Source organism: Coturnix japonica, chromosome 9, assembly GCF_001577835.2.
Source record: "Coturnix japonica isolate 7356 chromosome 9, Coturnix japonica 2.1, whole genome shotgun sequence".
Classification (NCBI taxonomy): domain Eukaryota; kingdom Metazoa; phylum Chordata; class Aves; order Galliformes; family Phasianidae; genus Coturnix; species Coturnix japonica.
Window position 1 is genome coordinate 19,906,434 of NC_029524.1, and position 24,204 is coordinate 19,930,637.

The 24,204-nt window shown below is 41.2% G+C and overlaps 1 protein-coding gene across 2 annotated transcripts; it reads right to left on the reverse strand.

Annotated features, from left to right (window-relative positions):
* Positions 1–493: 493 nt before the first annotated feature.
* MFSD1 (major facilitator superfamily domain containing 1) lies at positions 494–11,387 on the reverse strand. 2 transcript variants are annotated; one of them, XM_015872090.1, is made up of 17 exons: positions 11,205–11,387; positions 11,055–11,107; positions 10,383–10,495; positions 10,039–10,081; positions 9,551–9,618; positions 9,056–9,164; positions 8,512–8,614; positions 7,743–7,841; positions 7,048–7,159; positions 6,448–6,504; positions 5,800–5,956; positions 5,408–5,505; positions 5,012–5,124; positions 4,467–4,514; positions 3,733–3,793; positions 2,285–2,399; positions 494–2,029 (listed from the first exon to the last, which is right to left on the reverse strand). In XM_015872090.1, exons 1-17 carry the CDS (start codon positions 11,350–11,352, stop codon positions 1,970–1,972), a joined length of 1,557 nt encoding a protein of 518 aa, XP_015727576.1. In that variant the 5' UTR covers positions 11,353–11,387; the 3' UTR covers positions 494–1,969. The 2 variants fall into 2 exon arrangements, with proteins under 2 accessions (XP_015727576.1, XP_015727577.1); XM_015872091.2 differs by lacking the exons at positions 494–2,029; positions 2,285–2,399 and adding an exon at positions 2,590–3,415.
* Positions 11,388–24,204: the final 12,817 nt, after the last annotated feature.

The window sequence follows — 24,204 nt, forward strand, 5'->3', positions numbered from 1 at the left end:
GAAAGGAAAGGTTTGGGAGTTCAGACTTCAGCTGGAGCTTACACCACATGCAGAAGTCCACCGTGGTACTTTAGCAAGATGCTCAGGAGTAAGGGAACTCAGGAACTCAGAGAGTTTCAGGAAGATATTAAGTTCCTTGTTACTGTTTCACATAAAATAAGTTCAACAACAGAACAGTTATCTTCAATCAAAACACATCATTATTAGAGCAAAAGCAGAGACTTGGGACTTAAAAAATCAGCCAAATAGTTGAGGAAGAGCAATAGAAGGACAGTATCTAATTTCCTCCCTCTCCAAGATAGAGGTGCATCAACTCAGCAGCAGAGGAATGGGAGAACTTCACCTGTGGATTCTCAAAGAGATGCTTCCCCAGAACATTCCTTAAATCTTTCTCAGGGGAAAACAGAAATTACACTTGTTTAAAAATACACCTTAACTACCACCAAGGGCAAGAACACATCACCAACCAGGTAAGAATAATACAAGTGCAGCATCCATTTAAAGCTTTTATTAAAAAAGACCCAGAATTTACAAGTTTACAAGTAGAATCAACCAAACTTACATCATTTGTTCTCACAGCCGACAGTGTTTGGCTCCCTAGGGGAGCACAGAAAGCACCAACAGAAGTTATCACAGGTCAGGGTATTACTTCCCTTCTGCAGTAACCTCAGCACAGCTAAAACTGTCTTTTTGTTTTCCAAGATTGTTCCTTGGAATACACGACTGTTAAGCTCAACTCTCCTGGCTTAGTGTTTCAGTCAGATTACCTTTGTCTTCTCCACTGAGAAGTATCTTTAAAAACAAAACCACCAAACAAAAAGGACTTAAAACAGTGACTTCCAGATCTGTTCAAACCACTGCAGCCAACAAAAAATAAACACCCAACCAACCAAGAAAAAGCTGTATGGATATAGTGCAATGTTTTTATTATAATAAAATACTTCCCTCTGCAGTCAACCGACCTGCAGAGCTCCGCTGAGCACCGTGGCACACAAAACTCCCTGAAGTCAGCCAACACGAGCTCACTCACCCCTGTGCCCCTGGTGCTCTGCTCCTACAGCAGCCCTTTGCTCAGTGCAACCTGTGCTCAAGAAAGCCAGATACTCCTGCCTTTGAAGTAAGATTAGTGCATATGTCTACATACAAAAGTGAGGCTTCATGGCTAACAAAAACAAGAGAAAACAATACTGGAAATGCACTCTGCAGGAGTTAGTGGGAAGTAGCTCTGCTTTCCACATAAATTACAGGAAGAGTGTAACCTTCTTGATGAAATTCAGCTCCTTTTTCCAGAGTGCCAAAACTCAGTTCTTACATTTAACTCTTTCCATGTTTTTTAGTTGCAACTTCTTAAATAGATCAATTTTCACATTAATCCTGACTTACATGAGGTTACTGCTAAGCCTATGATCTCACATTAAGTTCCAAGGCTTGTACTTTCTGAACGGTAGCATTAGAAGTGCATAGCTTAACCTCCTCAGAAATATTTACTTGAACCAAAATAAGAGACGGTCTTTCCTCGCATTTTCTATAAGAAAAATGAAACAGACTGTTTGCAATATGGCAATAAAGTTGTCCAACTTGAGGCTAAATATTCCATGCTTACACCACGACTCATTTCACAGCAACTCGATTACTGTAGTAAAGCTTCTATGTTTCACCCATGGTTGCGTACTAAGAAATCAGGTCTCTGCTACTGGCTTGAGCTACTCACTGAGTACTTAAGGATGGTTTAGCATGTAGTTCATGTGTTCAAGTGAACAGCCAGACGATTCTTCCTCAGTATCTGTGTGTTATTTACCCCAAGGTGCAGAAATGGAACTTAAGCCACATAGTTTTAAAATGAGATCTATGCTTGCAGAAAAACGTGGCGTATTGTTCTGCCTTCGCTGCAATAGTTCTCAGTACTGGAAACAAAGTTTTGTGTACAGGAACATCAGCATATTTCTGCTCTTGCAAGTGGGGCAAGATGCTATTTCAACACGCTTCTGTGTGCCATGGTCGATAAACGGGAAGAGTAATTATCTGGTAGCTGCAAAAAAATAACATTTAAAAAAACATGCATCATAATGAGCGTGTTCCTCAGCTTATTTGGTCTGATTCATTTCTATTCTCCTCAATACATTTTTAACCACCATCAGTGAGACCATTTCTGAGAACAAACACACATTTAACACTTTACTCAGAGGTTAAGTTGTTGGCTATTTGGAACAGTAAGCCAAGTTCTTAAAGCAGAAGCTTTAGTCTCTAGTCATTACTGTTAAAAGCCCTATTTTGTTACTAATACCTGAGCTCCTAGTCTGGAGAGGTATTTATTCCTTAAACTAAAGTCATCATCTTTTGGCTGTAATTTAGCCAAGTCATCTTCATTTTGTCGTCTGAGTCTCTCTTGTTCTTCTGCTCTGGAAAAGAAAACTCATTTAAGAGACTTGCACTGAGGAGTGCAAACCCAGCAACTCTATCTTATATACAACAGTTTTGTTTCTTACAGCTAAAAATACCTCCAAAGTTTGTAGATGAATGTGGAGCTTTAGATTAAAATGAAGCTGTTAATGGATTATACTTATCCACTGTAAAGAAAGAGAGAGGCTATTTTCTGCAGTTTCCTTTTATTTACCTTGCAAGACTTCAGTAAGAAAGAGAAATCTTTGTTTCCACAGATAACAGTGTGCTCAATGAGCATTCGTAACACAATTTAACATCCCTTTATTAAAGAAACTTTTACTCCTTAAAATACAAGATTACAATACAAAAGCATCAGTAGTCAAAAATGAAAAAGACCGCTCAGCAGCCTTGAGAAGTAACAGCAACTTCCTACAAAAGAGCCAATATTTGATCAGACCTGTCAGTCATTTTCCACGCAGTTCTTAGAGGGAAACAGGACTGAACAAAGCTCTGAACATGTTGAGCTTAAAACAGTGCTTTGCATTAAGATAGTGACAAAGGCAGTAACAGTGAGCCATTTCTAAGCTCTGGAAGGCAGCAAACCTTATTCCAGTACATAAAACGCTGTTAGGAAACCTCCACCCACACCACAGTGGCTCAGTACTGTACACAGAAAATACTTTATACTAGGCTTTATTCTGACAGGAACACGTTTGTCCTGGGCTGCAGGAGCCATCTCCCATGAGGCAGCTCCAACAGTGTAAAAGGCTGTAAACCAATTTGTTCAAGTGTTAAGAGATGATGTGGCCTTAGTTAGAAGTGGTTACAAAGCATAAAATTCAACCGTTTACTGAAAAATCACCAGCACCAAAAAAAGAAAAGATCATGTTTGTGTTTGTTTGGTTTTTTTTCTGAAAGAGCTATCGTCCAGTGTTGATCAAACTAAGTAACACTACAATTCTTCCAGTTGACATGATGCTCCCCATCAAATGCTCCCCACTTCTGGATGATATTTGCTATTCAAATTTCTTTTCTGCAAAAAACATTTGAATAAAAATTACTGAAAACGTTGCTCTAAGGCACTGTATGACCCACAACATACTCCATACTTCAGGCTTCAGAAACCTGAAGATAGGGACCCCATTTTAACTCTAATACACCATATAAGTGTGCACTTCCTCTACACACAGGAGACGGGAATAAGAAATCCTACTACTATCTTGTAGAATAGAAAAGAAACTAACTTCCAATACAAATGGCAGACCTACAACAGTAACTATGTTCAGACAGTAATCTGATTCACTACTTTAGGTTAAACATTTTCTATGGGATACTGTTCTTTATACTTACTCATTTGCAGCTACTTTTTGCATTTTTTCCCTTTTCTTTGCTGACCAGTTAAGATCACCACCTGCAACAGAAATAACACCTACTATGAAACTTCCAGAACTGACATCCTTTCTCATTACTTGAGAAAAGAGAACACTAGTTGTACAAAAACAGAAATTGGTATCAAGAAAAAAAAAAGCAACTTCCTCAGAATCAGACAAGCAGGCAAAATCAGGAACCAAACTAAGATCTCAGAATTGACCCATGTTTTTGCTGAGTAACAAAGAAATTTCTCCCCAACTCATCAGATTAAAGGAAGTGAAACCAACTTGGAAAAAACAAATGCACTCCCCTAGATCATTCAGGAACTATGGAAGTAAGGATACTGCTATGTGATGGAAAGCACATTGGCAGGTACATACAATCAAGTATGTTATGCCCAAGCAGTTTGGAAAAAGCTATTTTAATCTGTGGAATATACTACATGTTTGCTCAGCTTAGCTGAAGAGGTGGGTACCCTGCCCTACTGATTAGCTTGGACATTGCAGCAAGGCCCACTGAATTACACACTAAAGCACCAAGGAAAAATACATACTATGAGGACAAGCCCTATCCAAGAGATACCACCAAATCCATGAACTGCAGCATCAAACACCCACCTGTACTCCACCACCTGTGAGCAGCTCAGCATAGCAACTCCAAGCATTATGATGAAACCACAAGAATCAAGAGAAGCTAAAAATCACCTGACTTACCTGTTAGGTGATTCACAAAATACAGCATGACTACAGCTACCAGCGACACTAAGAAAAAACACAAGATTGAGCTGTTAGTACATCTACCACAATGACATAAAACCAGCTTAACATCCAACCAGCATCAATTGAGATTTCTTGTGACAGCTGTAATTATTATCAGCAGCATCTCCATCAGTTTTGAGAACTCCACTATGCTCACAAGTAGCAATGTAACTCAAACTATTTATCTATATTAATAAGAACCCTTACACAAACATAGCCTTGAAGAATTTAACTCACCAACGCTTTTAATCCCACTCCATTTTTACCAGACATTTCAACTGCTTACACTAAAATGCTCCAGGAAAGAAAAGAACAACTAAAAACACAAAACCACATCACCACTTATCAGTTACTTTCAACAGTGCCTCAGCTGAAACATCTGTAGGTGTCTACCCAGCTGCACAGTAAGAAAGCAGGAGTATTTTACATGAAACATTAAGGGAGTCGAGAAGAGTTTCCTGAATATACAGAACATTACTTTCAGTGTTTTTGCTACTTACAGGAAACACAAGCACTGAAGAAGACTTCGAGAAACAGGTATCCTCTTGTGTCCAGAATCATCCCAGCTGCTATAGCAATAACTGCCAGACCGAGATTCTGGATAGACTGCATACTAACATAAAAAAAGGATTACCACTGTGTAGAAACTTTCTGAAGAACAAACTATTTTATTTTTATTGCACAACTAAATGAACTTCTCCCCATATTCTAGATGGTAGTCATTAATCTGCACTTTTGCAGATATCACTGTGTATCTACTGCACATACACATCCTGAAACTACAGGAGACTTCCTCCTAGAAACAGTAGCCATTAACAAATTACAACTACTCTACATCAAGTGGTTCTACAGTATGAGGATGTAGGTCAGCATTGCAGACAGATGGAAGTACTCACAAGCCATAAGCAGTTCCCAGCTGATGTTCTGGAACAACAAAGGCCACCATGGGCCACAGGGCACAGGCAAGCAAGGAGTAAGCCACTCCTAGTAAGCACTGAGAAATAAATGAGTAGAGAGATGTTGGATGAGATGCATTTAGCTATTAAAAAGCCAGAGGCAGCTCACATTAGTTTAGCCTATGTTAAACTGTTTTCCTTTATCACCATCTTCAGTTTTAAATCTATTTGCATGCTGTATATCCTTATGAATTCAGGAACATTAAAACAAGTTTTAAGACCACCTAAGCAGTCAGAAGACAGGGGTAAACTAACACAGAATAATTCATCAGCAGTTCAATTTCTTATTTTGTCACATTTAGCTATCAAGGTCTACTTGAACAACTGGTTACCATTGCAATCCAGGGATTCCAGAAAGTGAAAGCCAGCATAATATGAGAAACAAGCGTCGCTATTACAGCACATAAAACCCAGATGATATTCTTTCCAATTTTATCCACCAGGATTCCAAAGACAGGGGACATGGGTGCCGATATAATGTACACAACACTGCAAAAGAGTGAAAAATTAGAATTTCCCTTGCAACTTGTGAAAGCATAAAAAAATACATTTAAAATAAAGATTCCAGAATTCAAATGTCTGAGGGCATGAAAGCATTTCTCATCCATGAGCAACGTACTTAAAGCTCTTGGAATCAAATGCCATCAAGTGTTTTCTGTTTTGCCACATCACCAATTTGTCTTCAAACAAGTATAATTTTGTTAACTTAGTGCTGTTATTTTGTTTCCACCACCTCTAAAGGGAATTGCTAGATACCCCAGTAATACCGTTCAGACAGAACTTTCTCTTTCAGATTAACATCTTCTCCTCAACTGGAACATCAAAGAAAGTAAAACCTCCATCGTGCCACATGCACACGACCCACTGAAGTGCAAACTGCTTACATCAGCAGATTCCAGACAGCCAGAGCCCACAGATAAATATTTAACCCTTAATTCACAGCAGTAGCACATTTACTCATTCAACCAACTGAAACGTACCTGTTAATTGCACTTGCTTCCTGAGATGAGAATTGGAATTTTTCAATGAAGAAGACCCTGAAGATAAAAACAAGAGGCACAAGTTCAGAATTAAGCACACGTAAATGAAGTAAAAGGAAAAATTAATCTAAACAAGGTAAAAACAATAAACTAGTTTACATACAACTTGTAAATACAGCATTAGCTGACAAACATCCCAAAGTGTATCTTCCTTTAGGAGGTTGTTACAAGTTGACAGATTTTAGCCAAAGAACCACTCAAGCTACACTTTGAAAGAAACACACAAAATATGTAACCAACCATGATAAACCATAATAATAAAGCCATAATGAGACATTAGGAACGAGGTTCAGATTACATGCAAAAAGGGGGAAAAAAACAAACAGGTATCTGCATTATTTGGAGAGGTTTTAACATTCTCAAACTTTCTCCACACACACACAAAAAAATAGCACAGATGTGCTAAGTGACCTGTGTGGTTCTGTAGCTATCTGGAGGTTTTAAATATTAGCCAGCACCTCTTCCTTGGTAAGTGACATAACAGTGAGTTAAACCCTGGCCAAATTCAAAGGCAAAAGCTATGTTACATGAGACACTTACTTGCCAAGTCCAATGAAAGGAAAGACCGCTGCATAATAGCAGACACATATTACAAATATAAGCCACAATGACAAAGAGAAGTTCTTCACATCGGTCAGCTTGATCACTTCGCCTGGAGAGGAAGCAGGAGAACATCATTGCAGCCATCACAAACACACCTGAAATTCATCCATACTGAATAAATGTTAGGATGACCAAAAGTGAAGTATTATAATCCTGCCACTATCTATTCTCTTGTATGAAGTTTGCACAGTGAGCATCAACCCAGAGTATACAAGTCCTACATCAATGGTGCCTCTGTCAAGAAGAAACTCATCTCCCAAGTTAAGGTGAGTAACTTCTCTAAAGCTTCTAAAACTCCTGTGGAGAACTGAATTAAATGCAAACCACTTTCTTTCAAGGAAATGTTTAATCTGCTTGTGAAAGTTGTGACTGAAACTTCATGTTACATGTTTTAATCCAGTTCTCAATTTTTGTTTTTTGATTGTCTAAGTTCTCCCACTCAGAGCACCACAAGGAGACAGCTGCATGTTTTGCACACCTATTGAAGGTAATAAAACCAAATCCAACAAAACAGAGTTCTAGTGACAAAGCACAGACCAAACAAGCTCAATAAATTAGGCACTGAGGAACTGGAACAACCTGCTCTACAATGAAAGAATGAATTCCAAGGCATGTTTACCCACATCACTCACCTGTTTTTTCCTGCTTTTTACAGAGGAGCTTCTCTGCTCTCTTGTCCAGATAAGCAAGGATTAGGGCACAGACCAGTGAAAAGAGACATGTTACGCCACCTGCAAGAAGGTAACATGACATGTTTAGATGTAGACCAAGCAGTAATCTGGCTTTTAGATGCACTTTTAGTGTAGCATACCTTTACACATCTAATGCAAATTCAGTAGCTTGAACACCAGTTCAGAAGGTATAAGCATTGAAGTCTACGAGATGAGATACCTGCCTCGAACTGCAGTACTAACACAGTTCTATTTAGTCTGCCAATATTACCCCCACTCAATACAGCTAAGCTGCTATCTGTACCTTCCAATAAGAGAAACAAAGCCAAAGCCTTGTTACCAACACCAAGGTGCTAAACTGCATGCTCTGAGGGAAAGGAACACTGTTCCAAAGGCAGCTGCAGTTCCCTTTCTAGATGTCAGGCTGCTACGCACAAGATCTGACATCTTTCAAGTCCACCCTTTACTCAAAGTACGTTAAATATTTCAGAGCTATGAAACACGAACTTCAGTGTGGGAACCACAGAGATCGCACAGCATTTTGCAGTAGGCAAATGCTCTGCATAAGCACGCTATTAGCCACTGACAGAAAAAGCAGTCAAATGGCTCTTCCCAATCCCTACTCTATCTTTCCTACTTTCCAGATAGCAAGAATTCATTAACATATAACCAGTGCTTGAATTCAGAAACCCAAAATACCAGGTGTCAGCAGTGCAAAAATATTACAAACCTATCAGGAGAGTTAATCCAAGAGTGGTGTGACCGGTACGCCCCAGAAGATCTTGAATCCGTGAGTATATAGATCCCATGATATTCATGTTCACTGTGCTCCCCTGAGCAAAAGAAACTTATGTGAAGAAAAATATTTTTCACAATTATCTGAACCCACAGCACCAAGGCTGTTAGGAGAGACCCAGCACGGAAGGCACATCTCCACTCACTCCATTCAGAGTGACTCTATGAACCCAACAGCACAGCCAAGACACAACAAGCAGTTCTGTCACTGTCACGGTGACTGATGCTAAACCACAACAGCCTTCTGAAGACATTTGGCAGGCTAAAAGAAACCTTACTAATTCATTTCCTATTGTATCTGCCCCTTATTTACCAACCACAAATCTTCAGACATTTTAAATTCATATTCCACATCCATTTTTTTCCTAATATTTCTGAGAAAGCATTAGTAAAATTAGCTGCTTTTTGCTGGTCTGACTGCCAAGACAAGCTATACACCCTTAAGTCTATGAATTAAAACCGTACAGTTTTAAACTTACAATTCTAGCCATGCTCAGTTGTAATCCAAACACGAGATTTAGCTCCTTGCCTTTAAACCAGCTGACCGCATACGTGTTTTGTGCCACTGCTAAGGATTCACCACCTATTCTAAAAAAAAAAGAAACAAAAAAGAAGGTTCAAAACAGAATACGTTAACTGCAATAGGAGAGTAACAAGAAAATATCCCACAGCAGCTTCTTGTTTCCCTTTGCATAGGTAAAAGCATTGAAGAATCAAGTGGTATTAACTGCCAAGCAGTTTCACAATTTCTGAATTCAGTAACACTGAGGAGCTCTATTTGTTTTCTAATCTTACATAAAAATACGAACCTGACTAAAGCTTTATGCACACCTCAACTTTAGAGGTGTTCCAACATTCAAACTTTAGTCTGGGAATGCAAGAACAGCAGCAGTTCTTGCTGTAGTTGTTCTTCTGAGGGCACAGAAAGCTGGTTATGACCTCCAAGGGTACATAACTCACACTTCTAGACTTACCCAAATACAAATCTGCCCGCTTCCATAAGCCAAAAAGCATCCAGTAGTGCTCCCAAGGCAAAAAACACCTGTCAGAAAAGCATGTAAGAAAATATATCATTTTTTTAGCTAGATTAGGAACAAACGAGAACCATCTCAAAGCAGAAACAGAAATTATTTTCCCCTTACAGCCCTGAAAATATACTTTGTATCCTTTAGAGGTTTTTCCCCTACCCCTCCTACTTTACCCAAATATACCCACAGAGTAATTTCACATGAAACCTATAAAATACTCATTTCCTTTCCAATCTTATTTCACTCATCATTTGTAGTCCTCTGTTCCCAGGTACCCCCCACACAATTCAGACTTCTATTTCAATTCTCTTCACCTGCATACTCCAATCTGAGACACACACTACAATCAGAGAAGCCCTTTGAGCTTTCTTCCCCACCTCACTCCCAGCAGAGCAGTTACAGATACAGTCCTTCACCCTCTCATTTGCACTTACCTGCCCAACACAAACAAAGATGCTGAATATTACAGTGCCCAACCTGTAAGAAAAAGAAAACAGCTCAGAGATTCTTTTCCCTGTACCGTACAATATTGAACCTACAGCAAAGCAAAAGGGTAAACCCAATAGAAGTTCTACCCAATAGAAGTTCTCAGTAGTAAGTGCCACAACTTGACAGCTATATTAAAAAGATGGCACAGATGAGCATTTCTGAAGCTACTTTTCTGAAAAAATCTGGTTATGCCAGTGGAAACTGTAGAAAGAACTATGGTACTGAGCACAGAATTTCACATGCACTTAATGTGACCAACCACTGAACAGAGAAAACAGATCTCACTTACCGTATTCCAAAAACTCTGTCTATTAGAAAGCCCCCAAAGAAGCAAAGAATCACATTGGGCCAGGAATACCAGGCGTAGAGTGCCATGAACTGCGCCGTGTTCACCTTCATATCCTACAGAGAGGAAGTTTAAAACAAAAAAAATAAACTCCTGAATTAATTTTGAAGACACAGAAAAGGCATCCAAGTGCTTAGAAATAAGCGTGCCTTCCAATCAGAAATCATGGGGCACAATTTAATAACCATATCTGCTGCAAACTGATGTTTTAGAACAAACTGATCCATACCACTTTAACAACAGGTGGGGTTTTCTCAGTGACACAGAATCACAGAATGACCCGGATTGGAAGGGACCTCAAGGATCATGTAGTTCCAACCCCCCTGCCTGGCAGGGCCACCAAACATACACCTTTACTAGATCAGGTTGCCCAGGGCCCCGTCCAACCTGGCCTTGAACACCCCCAAGGACGGGGCATCCACAACCTCCCTGGGCAGCCTGTTCCAGGGCCGAACCACTCTCCTAGTGAAGAACTTCCCCTTAACATCCAACCTAAATCTTCCCTCCTTCAACTTGGATCCATTTCCCCGTGTCCTGCTATTGTCAGCAGAGGAAAACATCAGAGGAAAACACTGACATGTTTTCACCACAGCGGACCCCCGGGCAGCGACTTACCCCCTGAACCTGCGTCTGCAGCGCCGCCGGGTTGTCGTAGCAGAAGCAGCTGCCTGCAAGGAGAAGGGGAGGGAGGGGAGCGAGGCCTCAGGGCACCGCGCACCCCGCGGCCTCTCCTCACGGAGACCCCCGCCCGCCGCTGCCACGCACCGAAGCCGAGGAAGCACATGAGCAGAAGGACAAGCAGGCGGTGCGGGAGGCGGCTGGGGTCGCACAGGGCGGGCAGGGCGCGGGGGGGAGCCGCGGAGCCGCCATCGCCGCCGTCGGGGCCCAGCAGGGCCCGCTCCTCCTCCGCCATGGCCGCTGTCACCTGGGCGACACCGCGTGACCGCGCGTCATGTGAGCGGCGCGGCCCACAATGCAACATGGCAACGGACGGGCACAGCGCGGCCTGTGGGGCTTATCAGCTGCATAGAGCATCCCCAGCAGATCAGAAACGACAAGGATATACCTGGATGGCCATTAGCGATTGCTCACCTCTAGACAGCGCTTCTCTACACAGAGGTGTTTTAATAGCAGGCCTAGCACCAGCACAGAGCTCCCCTTTCCACTATTCTGCCATTAATTCCATTGGTAGCCATGCAAGCAAATCAAAATAAGCCTTCAAAACACACCGGCATTGCATACAGACTGTTGCTGAGAATAAATTGGGTACATTTCACTCCTACATGTGTGCCTAAACATAACTGTGTGACCAACTGCCCGTCTTTCTGGGAAGAAAAGAAGCCATTGGGTCACGTTCTCAGCCACACAAACTGCTCTGGATTCCCTGAAATCAATGCAGCTCTTTCAGTTCATTCTAGTGCATAAAATCGTGTGTTTAAGCTGTTCATCATTGCAAAGTTGTTGTCTCACAACCTCAGTTTTGTGGCCGCTGGAGGGAGTTGGAGGGAAACATGTGGACTGCAGGGGCACAGTGAAGGTTGGATAGTTCATAGACACGGATAAAAGTGAGAACTTTGAACTGCAAGCATGTATCTAGTGAAAATCTGTGCCCGGAATGAAAACGGATTCTTGTTCCTTGCTAACAAGCCCAATGATTTCAGGAGGACAGCATCACGTCACCCAGTGCTTTTATAGCTCTCTCTCATCCATGGAAAAGGCTTTTCGGTTGTGCACACACTCTAGTTTCCCTCCAGGACACAAGTGTGGCTGTTGTGAAAGCCTCAAGTTCCCAAACTGCTCCCACACCACAACTGTCAGACAGAAAATGAGAAAAACCTCAGGAGACCATCGGACCCGTCAGCAGAGGGAACAATCAGAGCTCCATCTGCACTGATCAGCCAGCACAGAGCCAGAGTCAACAGAACCAGCTTCCCTGGGGGCCATGGCTGCTTCCCCAAGACCTCCTGTCCCATTCTGAGCTTCATATGAACCACAGGAATGCCTGAGCCATTGCAGTGCTGGTCAAAGAAACTTCCACAAATAACAAATGAGCTGCACAGTCTATTCTATAAAATGACGGGCACCAATTGAAAGCTGGTGAACTCCACCAAATTAAATGTAAAACATCTGTAGAGTGTCAGAACATTATCATCAAAAAGATAATGTTGTTTTCCCTGTGACTATTCTTAAATGTTGCTTCAGAAGGCACAAGTAAATGGAGGGAAGTAGGTTAAAGCTGAAAGAGAGGCTACCAACACACATGCAATGGTGCCATTGTAATGCTTTGTTGTTGTCTTGAGTAGAAACATTTTGATTCCACTGTTTAAACTACAGTACTGTTATATCAACATCAAATCAAATCAATGTGCATCTCACAGGCTGTGATATGATACCAGTGCTCTGACTGCAGGATCCATCAGAAACTGTCTCCTGTAACTTCATCAATTTTATCACCAAGGATAACTAGATGATCTAGAAAAACAGATTTTATCTTCAAAAAGGATCTCCAGCCCATAACCAAATAGGCAAAAACTCACACCAAGTAAACATATTAAACTGCATTTGGTGATTTACAATGACATTATTACTGCTGAGCTCTGTACAACGATGTGAAGAATGGAAATGAAGAGCTCTCACAGGCTGTGAGGTTGCCCTGAACACAGCTTTTGTTTGTTTGACCTCAATTAATCAAACATTAAGCATACAAAATTCCTGTAACCTTCAGCTGTGACTGTAGGTCAGGATTTCTTCCCTGATACGTCGTTGCAGTGTTTTTCTTGCTAAAGAGCAGAAAATACACTGTGCAAGAGTGTTTTTAAGAGCTTCTGACAACTGTGGCGGATTGTTTCTGCCAAGTACACTGACAAAGTATTCCAGGAAAAGAGAGTGCTCAGGGAAGAACATCGTCCTCACTTTCTGCTAACTGAGCAGCAGGACTTTAATACTGCTTTCCCATATTCCTGCCCCAGTTAAGTTTATGCAAACCTTTATAGCATCACAGTCTTAACTTTTCCTTACCATAAAGAAATAAGATATGAGAAATGTGATATGTTACACTTGAATCAATGTGTAACAGAAACATTGCAGGATAGAGTATCCTTCAATTTCCTGTTAAAACAGTGAGACAGATGGTTAGTTCAGAACACATCACACCCCAAAGACTGATTTTGTTCCAGTAATCTCTCTCATTCTATTATTTATACAAAGGCATCCTGGATTTACTTGCTTCTTCTTTTCCTTCTTCCAAGTTTAAATAATTACCCAAATCAGCTGCGTTATCATGAAAACTCAAAGTTCCCGATTTATTACTGTATCATGCTTTTTCTTGCCCTCTGTTCCACCAGCTTTTGGATACAAGGGCTCTATCTGAACACAGTTAATCTGCGATTTCATACATGCTAAAGTCCCACTCTGCCAGCGATGCCTTTGTCATCTGTCCTTTATGACACCAATATTGTCTCTCTCGTTTTCTATCACTACCATAAAAAATACACAGAGATGGAATGATTAAGATAAACTGCCTGAAAAGCTACCTAAATTATTTAAAAATTATTACTTATTTTATTACTCTCAAGCAGATGTTACCAAGTATAACTGATTCAATATCAAAACAGTAAGTGTAATGGTAGGCGAATTCTTCCCGTGGAGCACAGCCATGGAGGCTTCTAGTACAACAATGGATTTCTGTGCTTTCATTCATCCTTGAGGGAAATTGTACAAACCTGAAACACATGCAATTTTATGGTATTTACTTTCAAATATGTCAGAGAGTTTTTCATGCTATTTTCATTCCTGCGTGCTTAACTATTTTCATACTGCACCAGACCACATTTGTACTTCATCTTGTTCGCTAAAACACAGGATTCTTTACAGTAGAGTAAGAAATTGCTGTATCTGGAATATTTAACAGGAGAGAACAAGTATTTTTTCCTTTTGCTGCTACATAATGTTACCATGTCACCCCTTTCTTCCCATTCACTTCAGACTTCACCTTGGATGTGACCTTGCTGTGGCTGAAGTGTGGTGTGGCTGTAATGTGCAGCGTGAGTTAAGTCTAAGACGATTCTTAAACGCATTGCTGGTGAGAGTTTATGCCACAAATAAATATGGTAGATTACTCCTAAACTCACACTTCAGAATGTTTATTACAGATGCAATTTCTGTCATAACATAAATCAAAGTGCTTAAAGTGCCATATGATACCAAATGTTTAGTTTAACAGCATAAAATTGAGCAAAAACTGTATACAGTACTTTATAGATGCTATAAAATTCTTGTACTTGTGGCCTCACCTCTTTGCATTGCTCAGATCACTCAAGTTCACTGAACACTCTAGACAGTAAATACTCATGTGAACCAATGATGAGCTTTCAGAGTTTAGTTCTTCTAAGCTATTTCTGTCTTCAGTGAAAACACTTCAGAATCCGACCAAACTACAAAGCTGGGACTGAATTTAACATTATTATATTTACTTCACCATCATTAGACCATTAGGGATTCTCTGAAAAAAGTTCTGCTTTGTCTCCATCTTGTGTTAGCAACCTGTTATAAAAGATCTGTCATACACAGGCATATAAACATTTTAAAATCACTTTGTGCGTTAAGGAATGTGTTACCATAAAGCTCCTTGTGTCCTGTGCTCTTCCTGCCTCACTCAAAGGTTACTGGACCCATGTACGATCTCCTTAAGACATGCCTAATTTCTGTAAACTCTTCTACATCAGAGAAAGCTGAAAAAAGGCTGAGGAAGCATTTCTGAACCACAAGCCTATGTGAGACCAAACATTTTGGCCTAAGAAACCTCCCAGAGTTCAACAAAATGACTCTGCCAAAGCAAACACCTCCTCCCTGTCAGCTGAGTCAGACCACAGAACCACATGTTGCGCCTTTATTGCTCTTCTTTCCGAGTAAGTTCATCAAGAAAGATTGCTCTTCATATTTCCCAAAATCAGTTTAAGGCTCCTAAGGGAAGTGCGTATCAAGCAGCATCTCCAACAGCAAAATCTACTCAGGTAATATGTAAGAAAAATGCCTGCAGTGAGAGTGTAAGAGCGGTCATTCACGATGTGCTGCTTCCTTTAGTGCTTTCCAACAGGTTTTTTTTAGCATTACTGTCTGGATACTTTGACCTGGGAAGAAGTCAAGACACAAATCAAAACAAAGAAACTGTTGTATTAGAGACCGGTCAACAATTTAGTCTGCAGACCAGCAGAATAATTGCGCACCAACGCTGTCACTAAGGCCTGACCGTTCACTCTCTGGAAATACAGATGTTCAGGAACACAGACAGGGATGGGAGAAAGCAGCTGATTCCTGCTGACTCCATCTTAGGCCTTGCAGCCTGCCCTTCATAGCCCTATAAAAGCGTAACACACACAGTTTCACCCGCAGATATTCTGAACCTGGCAGCTATTATTACCACCACCCAGCAATTTGGCTGTGACACACACAAAGCTGCCAGCAAGAACATCTTTCTTACTGCAGCATCAATCCTTGTGGTTACCACACTGAGGTCTTTACTTTTCTCCCTTAGTAACTTATATTCCAAACGCAGACCTCCTTTTAAAACTCCTTTCCCTTCCCCACCAAGGCTCAGTATTTTATGCACACCCAGCGGTTCCTCTTCAGGCACTTCCTCTGCCCTCAAGTAATTGAGCTTTTCTGGAGAGTTTCCAAGACAAGGGTAAGGTGTTTGTTTTATTTCTCCTTCTCTCTTTAGACTTTAGCCCAGAGCTGAGCAGAACTTTCCAAGCAAACAGCTTTTCTCCATGGCACTGTTGTTTCCTGAGCTTTGGGATTCACACCTTTGCTGGATGTCTGATCCTGGGACTTGTTTGGAATTCACTGTGCAGCCTCCTACTTGGGATCTGATCATCTACGTACAGCGCTCTGCACAGAAAGGGCTCTTTCCTGACAACACCCTGATAAGTATTGCCCCACTTCACACACACTCCTATCCAGCAATTGTTATTCCAGGAGACACCCTGCTATCAATCTTTAGTTTCCTGACTGGTGGTCACTTCCCTTTTGTTCCAGAGTTCCAGTGTTCCCATGACTTCTTATTCCAACTGCAACGCTCCTGGCAGGTGGTACAGCATAATTTGGTATTTCATCCACTTAAAATGTTGCCAGAATCCAGTGTGTGCACAGACTGTTTGCAGAGCCCAGCAAAGACAAGGGTGATGTAGTTGCGCTCAGTAGTTCAGTAAAGAAAGGAATATTCTCTAACTGTATTTGACAGCGTGTGTTAAATATTCATATTGGATTGAGGCCTTTCCAAAATAAAACCAAGAAATACAAAATCCATAACATTCCAATAATTCTGAGTCCTCTCCACATACTCACTTTTCCCCTTGAGAGCACAAAGCTTTGCTCTGTCTCATGCTCCCAGGAAAGAAGCACCAAGAGAAACACTGCAAGAAGCAAGTAGGACATTCAGCAAAAAAAGAGAAAAAAGAAGCAAAAGAAAAAAATAATAAGCATACCTAATTGGCAGAGTTGCAAACCAGCAGCTTGTCTGTGTGAGTACCTGGAAAGGGAAGGAAAACATTCAGAAGCCAGAAGTCAAAAATCAAATGAGGACCAGATATTCTGCCTAAGCATTTGTTTAAGTGAGCGGCTGGAAGAGGGGGCTGTAAAACACAGTTTTCTGCTTTACTTCCTTCAAAAAGTGAATGAAAAATTATTCTGTACAGCAAGAAAATAACTTGTATTATAGTACAGAAAATATATCATTTCCTTTAAAAGCATCTTGCTCACCACTTGATTTCACATTTTCATTCCATAGGAATTACAATTCTTTGCATTTTTATATCTCTGAGTTCCCCAGCTTGTGGTTTCAAAGTACAAACAACTTCATAAATATTACTCACAGCATTAGGGAAAAAACAACCAGGCAGATTCATATTCTTCCACATAAATGACAAGTGAATAAGTACGGGTTGTATGGGTGACTAACTGAAATATCACAGTCATGTTTCCTGGCACTATGGAAACAGCATTGCTGCTCACAGAGGTAATCGATACTGAGTAAATGTATGTTAAAGTCAACATCATCCCAAAGCGTCAGTGGCGAAAAGCCAAAGTTTCAATAATGAGTCATTCTAGCTTTGTTAGCTTTGAAAATTTGATCTTAAGACCTTTTGGTTTTCATGACACCTATAGGACTTCCCGTCCTTCATACTGTGTCATGATGTCAGTGCACACCCCAAGCCAGGTGTCTTTCTCTGGCTCACAAAGGAAAGGGAAGTCATGCAGCATGCACCTGTCACTTGTTTGCTAACCAAGTGTGACCTACCTGCAGCAAAGCACATTTCTTCCTTCTACAAAATGGGCTCGAGATGGTTCCTTTGGAAGGAGGAGCTGAGAAAAATCTTATCTGAAAATGGCCGTGTTTTAGCACAGCCACACAGGTGAAACAAAAGCTCTGAATGGTTATACTCATATAAACATTCATATATAAACACATCTTTTAAAAATAATTTTAAAATTGTATTTATTCATATAAATTCATATATAAACATCTTCTGTTTAGGCAAAGCCTGAATTATCACATCCTCTTAGCACCTTGCAGCAGGGCATCACAGCAAGAAGCAAATCACAGTGACATGAGAAGGCTGAAGCCTCACCTCACCCTGCAGCATCTGGAACGAAATTCCCAGCTACATTAAGATTTGCATAACTGGGCATACATACCACACTTTCATTTGAATGAATAAGGCAAACCACGCTGGTTTTGGACCTTTTCTGTGGATTTCATACATACAGATATCCTCCAAAGCTATAATGAATCATCTGCTTTATCTTTGCTTAACAAAACCAAAGTCTCCGAAGAGAAAGAACTCAGTGAAGAGCTCACACCACACAGGTACCTGCTCCTTTTTGTCTCTAGAACCATCTCAGTGCTCCTCATTAACCCAGGCTGGTGATGCCTCCAAACTGCTGGAGTCCTTCCCTCTCAGGTGCTCCATATATGAGCGCATGCTCCAGCTTCACCTTCCTTTCCTTTTCTGCTTATGCATCCCACACCCTGCACAGAGCTGAGTGAAATCAAGCTCTCTTAAGAGGTTCCCCTGCAAATCCACTGCTTCTGTCAGTGTTTTGGTTTTTTTCCCCACCTGTTCCCCTGTCACTACTTCTTACATTTCTCCCATTTCCAGCACAAGAGCCTCACTGTTTGATAACACTATCTTGTTGATTCATCCAACTGAAGTTTCAGGAATGCTTAAACAGATTTACACAATTCTAAATACTCTTTCAGACACATTAAAAAAAACCCTGCATCTTCTTCCCAGAAGGGAAATTTCTTGGAGTAATTCTGTTGCAGCAAAACATGGGAAGGTTTTATAATGCTGAGTTCCAACACAAAAGGCTGGTAAGGATAATGGGACATCCTGCAGCACTTAGTAAGAACTTGCCTCAGAAATAGCCGTTTTGAACCAAATCCTGCTAACACAACACCATGAGAAGCAAACTTTTACTACGATTGCAGTCAAAAGCCAAGGCTCTGCATCTGCACCATTAAACGAAGTCATAGTGTAGAAGAAACTGAAGGGAAAAAATATAAAGTTTCCTTCTTCTCTCTTATCTGGAAAGCCAGAGCAATTTAATTTTTTTTCTGGAAACTTGAGCAGCCAGTTCATGTGACACACCTAAATGCAACCCACAGCCACGAGGCATCCAAATAAAATACAACGATGCAGTGAACAGCCGTGACACTTCTTCCAAATATCTGCCATCTAACAACAAATGCCAACTATACTGCTTTGTAAAATAACAGGGAACACCAAATGGAAAGAGAAAACTGAACTCAGGAAAAGGAACAGATAAAAATCCTGCTTTTGAGAATGAAGCCAAGTAATAACATCCCATCCTGGCCCCCGAACAGGATCGGGAGAGGTTGCTTCCCTTGGCAAACTGAGAAATCACACTTCTTCCAGCTTCTAGTTACACTCTAAACAATGAGTGCCTTGGGGCAGACTTTGTTTTTGAGAGCTCAAATCAACTACCCTGACACTCCATTTACATATAACCCACCGGTGAACAAGAACTGACCCTTAATTTATCTGGGGAAGTCCTTCCATGCACTGCTAATAACTGTAATTTTAGATGACTCTTCTCTACTGCGTGAGAGTGTTTACATCACCAAAAAAGAGAAGAAACAAACAACTAGTGGTTTTATAACTTCTTAACATGACTCTTCTAGGAAATAAGACAGCAAATATATCCATCAGAGGTGAGAGGGGCCAAACAAACACTCACATCCAACCCCTGCTCTGGTTTGTGACGTGGAAGAGGGCTGTGGCCAGTAAACCCATAGAATTCATGCTTCCTTCTCCCCCTCTTGCAGCCAAGCTGCAGACAGACACGGGGCTTATCTCACCCTGGAGCCAGGATCATATTTTTTCTCTTTAAAGAAGGAAGGAACATTTGTAACAGCATTTTTTTTTTGTGCCACTGAATTTCATAAAAGCTGGCACTGTCCCTGGCCACCCCTCAGCTGAAAGCAGCGTGTGCTTCCCAAGAGCTCAGTTTTCCCCAGTAACTCAGTCCCAAAAGGTGCCTCAATGTGACTCACTGTAGAGGTAGGTATTTTTCCCCTAGAATCTACACTTACAAGTTCTCCCCTTAAAGGTAGCCTATCACTATGCCTTGCTCCACTCCTCAGAGAGCAGCAATCAGATTGTTTGCAGTGAATTAACATGCTTGAATAGATGTGTCACGGTTATTAAAAACCTTACATAGGCCAAATATTTTGACTGAAAAAGAAAAAAGACACTGCCAGCATCCCAAGATCCTGATCTGCTGTAAGCTTTGTGAGGAACTGGCCCAAAACAAAATTACATTGGTGGTTATTACCACTGGCAGCCTGTCAGTTCGGTAATTCTGTGGCAAGGAAGGGTCACCAACTCAGACCCATCACTTTGAACATCCCTGGGTAAGTGAAGGGACAGAAGGCAGACCCATAGGCAGTGGCAATGCTTTAAGCAAGACATGCACGGAACAGCTCTTGGGTACAGCATGGACACTGAGAACTGAGCATTAGTTGTTTGGTTTTGCTCATCACTTTGTCCCACAGAAAGAGAAAGCAAAGCCAGGAATCTAAAACTCCTGATAATTATCCCTGTGAGCTGTAGAAGAGGTTTTGAGCATAGTAGAGCAGAAAACACAAACTCCAGTTTCAGTTTCCACACTTTGCAGCCCTTGATGTTTTGTAAGTGTAACAGCAGAACAAAAGCCCCCAATACGAGCTTGCTCTAAAGTGACTCTTGTGTAGATCTGGCAAAAATGACCATCCTGCCTCTATCCCCAACTGTCTCAGCATCATTTCTGTTTCTGCTCTATGTCCTCCCAGACCTAGTTCCCTTTTTACTGCACTTTCTCTGCCCAATAAGCAGACTAAATTTTCTTATGTTTACTGTGCCAAAACCTGAAAAAAGCAGTGCTCTGCTCAGCACATTTCCAGCCTTTATTCCCTGGGAATATTTCCCCCAGATGGCCGCAGTGCCCCCCTCACAGAAGTCACGGTGCTATAGAACTGAAGCCTCAGAATTTTCAGGCAGATAACACTGCCAAGGTTACACCCGGGAGATAACAGCTTGGTGACCAGCAGCAGAGCGCAGCCCAGCAACCTGTCCCAAACACCACATGCTTTCAGGAAATGGGATTGAAACAAGCTTTCACAGCTCCCACGGGACTGGGATGAACTGGTGCATTAATGAATCATTGCTCACAACTCCCGTCTTCAAGGCAGTCAACACTGAAATCAACAGGGCCATAAGTCACAGAACCATTAAGGTTGGAAGAGATCTTGGAGATCACCAAGTCCTACCATCAACCCATCACCACTTGGTTCCCTGTGCTGAAGCCTGCAGCATGTTTCAGCCTCCATCACACTGCCCGGACCTTGATACATACAGCAACATGTTGGGAGTTAGGGCAGGGGACTGCAAGGGCAGAGACTGCATCCAGCAGTAAATGGGCCTGCTAACATAGATGGTTTGTTGAAAACATTGGTTCTGTTGCAATGCTTTCTTAATTTGTGCACGCAATCAGCAAATACCGATTTAGCAACCAGGCATTGTTAAACTAAGATATGCTCTTTCTTCAAGATTTGTTTTGTATACTCACAATTAATAATCTGCCATGGCAATCCTGCAGTTTCTCTGCATTAGCACTCAATACTGGCTGCAAAGTGACAAGGTGCTGTTGACACAGTTGCCCTAGGCTAAGCAACTGAGCCTGATCAAATCTCTAGTAACAAAACTGAACCAAGTGCTCATGATTTTAGCACAACAGCCAGCAAAAAGGGCTAAAGGAGGAAATACCATTCTTCAAATCAAAGCTGAGACATCTGAGAAAGAGGATGACTTCAAGAGAGGGCACTGTGCATAGCCATACTCAGCATGTTCCCAAAACTGAGGCTGGGAAACTGTTTTAAGGCTTTAAGTGTGCCTTAAATTACCAGCTTTCTTTCTGGGACACAAAGGGTTCATTTAGTGTTTTGCTGGAGTTTTGTTTAGTTGCTTCCTTTAATCTTGTTTGTTTGTTTTTCCTTCACACCCAACTCAGGGTCCAGCACAGGCGAGAGAAAGGGTCCTGCTGACTTCAGGGCTGCAGCCATGCCCTCCTATGCATCAAGTTATGAATCTGATGCATAGGATTATTTTATTTAATTAGGATTATTTAATTACTGCAGGCCCTGACCCTGCAGCTGGCAGCAGAGCTGGTATCACTAACAAGCACGTAGTTGAAATATAAATCACTCAGCTGTAAGACCAGATACTAAATCACAAGTCTCAAGTTTTATAATGTTTACCCTGACAAAACCATGGCTTTTCCAGTGATAAACAAACTGCTTTGTTCTCAGGAGGTCAATCAGCTACCTGACCTCCCCAGGTCTGCTCATCCCAATGTTTGTGATTCTTTGTTCTTGTGATCTTCCACCATCTCTGATTTTATTAACAGAAGAGCAAGTTTCTATTCTTTTCTCTGTCTCATTTCAAATTGTCTTTAATTTCAGTGACTTCACTTTCAAGGAATGATCTTCTAAATGGGTCCTCTTTGGAACTGCTTTCGTAAGTGAAATATTACTGTTGAAGACTCCTCCAATTTAGGGAGCTTAATTACTGCAGCTAATTGCCTCATTCCTAAAAAGCAAGTTTTCAAGCCAAGGTCAGATTTCTTCTGCTCCTTCTAAAATGCTGCCTTCACTACAAGCATGCAAAGTTGTGTACTAGATCCAGAAGGCTAGAAAAAACATTAAAAATAAATGCCTAAATCATAGCAGCTGCAAAATCTCAACATAAGCTAACCCATTCCAGTCGCTTTCGGTCCTTTTGCAACTACAATGCTGTGTACAGAAAAATATTTGTCTTCACCATAAATTAGTTAAGTGTGTCTAGTTTGCAAGCCTTTCTCCTCCTTCCTTTGTATGCACTGCGTTTCTCTGTCTTGATATTCCTAACTCCTCAGTTACAATCAGCCACGTGCAGATCTGAGCATTCACTGTGCTGCTACAGTCAGGTGTGCAGAGCATTCTGGTGTCACAATGAAACACTTTCACAACTGAGACTTCTTCAAACAAAGTCACACTTCACATTACAAAATCACAGAATGACCTGGGGCTCCATCTAGAAGGCTGCACAAAAGCCCTGCATGAGTTACACGAGGCAAAATCTGCACTGACAAATGTTCAGAACATAAAGCAGGGATTACACTTATGCCTATGGCAAAGTACAGTCAAAAAGTACCATCCTCCCTGCTTTTGCTGTCTCCAGTGATGTATTACCAGGCTAAACTAAATTGCTCTCACAAGTGCTTTATAAAACTGTTTGCATTCTCCTCTGTCCATTAACACATTTTTCCTTGCCTGCGTTTTATCTGTACACATTTGCAATTGCAACGTGCATAGGGCTGAGCACCGGCTGCCAAAAGCTCCCAGCTGCTACAGGACTGCTCCATTTTTCTTCATCTCTGTCTGCAGTTTGTGCATTATAGCAAAGTTATAACAGTTAAAAACACATTCAACATTCCAAAGACAGCCTGAAGAATCACACACAGCAGAATGTATTGAAACACAAGCAACAAAGGCATTCAGCAGTTCCACTGAGATCAAGGCTGTGCCACATCAAATCACTTTGGGAAATATTTCAACTCAGTCAGGATAAAAGCCAAGTTGTTAAAATTAAAGTTGATTTATTATAGTACAGAAACCAAAAGCGCACAAAGTTCTCAAAACCTAATCTTTCACTTCCCAAAAATGTGTAGAGAAAAAATCCAGGAAGCACACATACTATCAGCAATGTTTCCTTTCTAAGTGAGCATTGTTAATCAAGCATTTGCTACAAGTTCAGCTGGAAGATGTCAGTGAGATAAATCTCCTATTTAAGATCAGCCCAGGTTTATTAAACAGCAACTTATGTATGCACTAAAAAAAAACATACGTAAATCCTACTGTGCTGAGACATCCTTGTACCCTTAAACAGACATCACTAAAACAGATAGTTTTTTAATACTGCTAAAAATTACCTCACTGAAGGGGCTCGCAGAAGAGTCCAGCTGTGTAGGAACAGTGATGAGCCCCAGGTTTTGCTGGAGGAAGAAAAAGGATCCAGTGGAAATAGGAGGTCCTTGGTGTTTCCCAGTGCTGTGCTTTCAGGACACTCAGTGTTCTCTCAGGATGCTGTTTTTCACATTCACCTTTGGAAGCAAGGTCAGCTGGGGCTGTTCAAGAAAAATCAGAACAACATTTCAATACATGCTT

Coding starts and splice junctions, on each gene's coding strand:
- MFSD1 (XM_015872090.1), bottom strand. CDS start 11,352: ATGGCGGAGGAGGAGCGGGCCCTGCTGGGCCCCGACGGCGGCGATGGC. Junction 9,165..9,550: donor GCGGGCAGATTTGTATTTGG/GTAAGTCTAGAA, acceptor TTTTTTTTTTAG/AATAGGTGGTGAATCCTTAG. Junction 5,125..5,407: donor CTGGGAACTGCTTATGGCTT/GTGAGTACTTCC, acceptor TTTTTATGTTAG/TATGCAGTCTATCCAGAATC.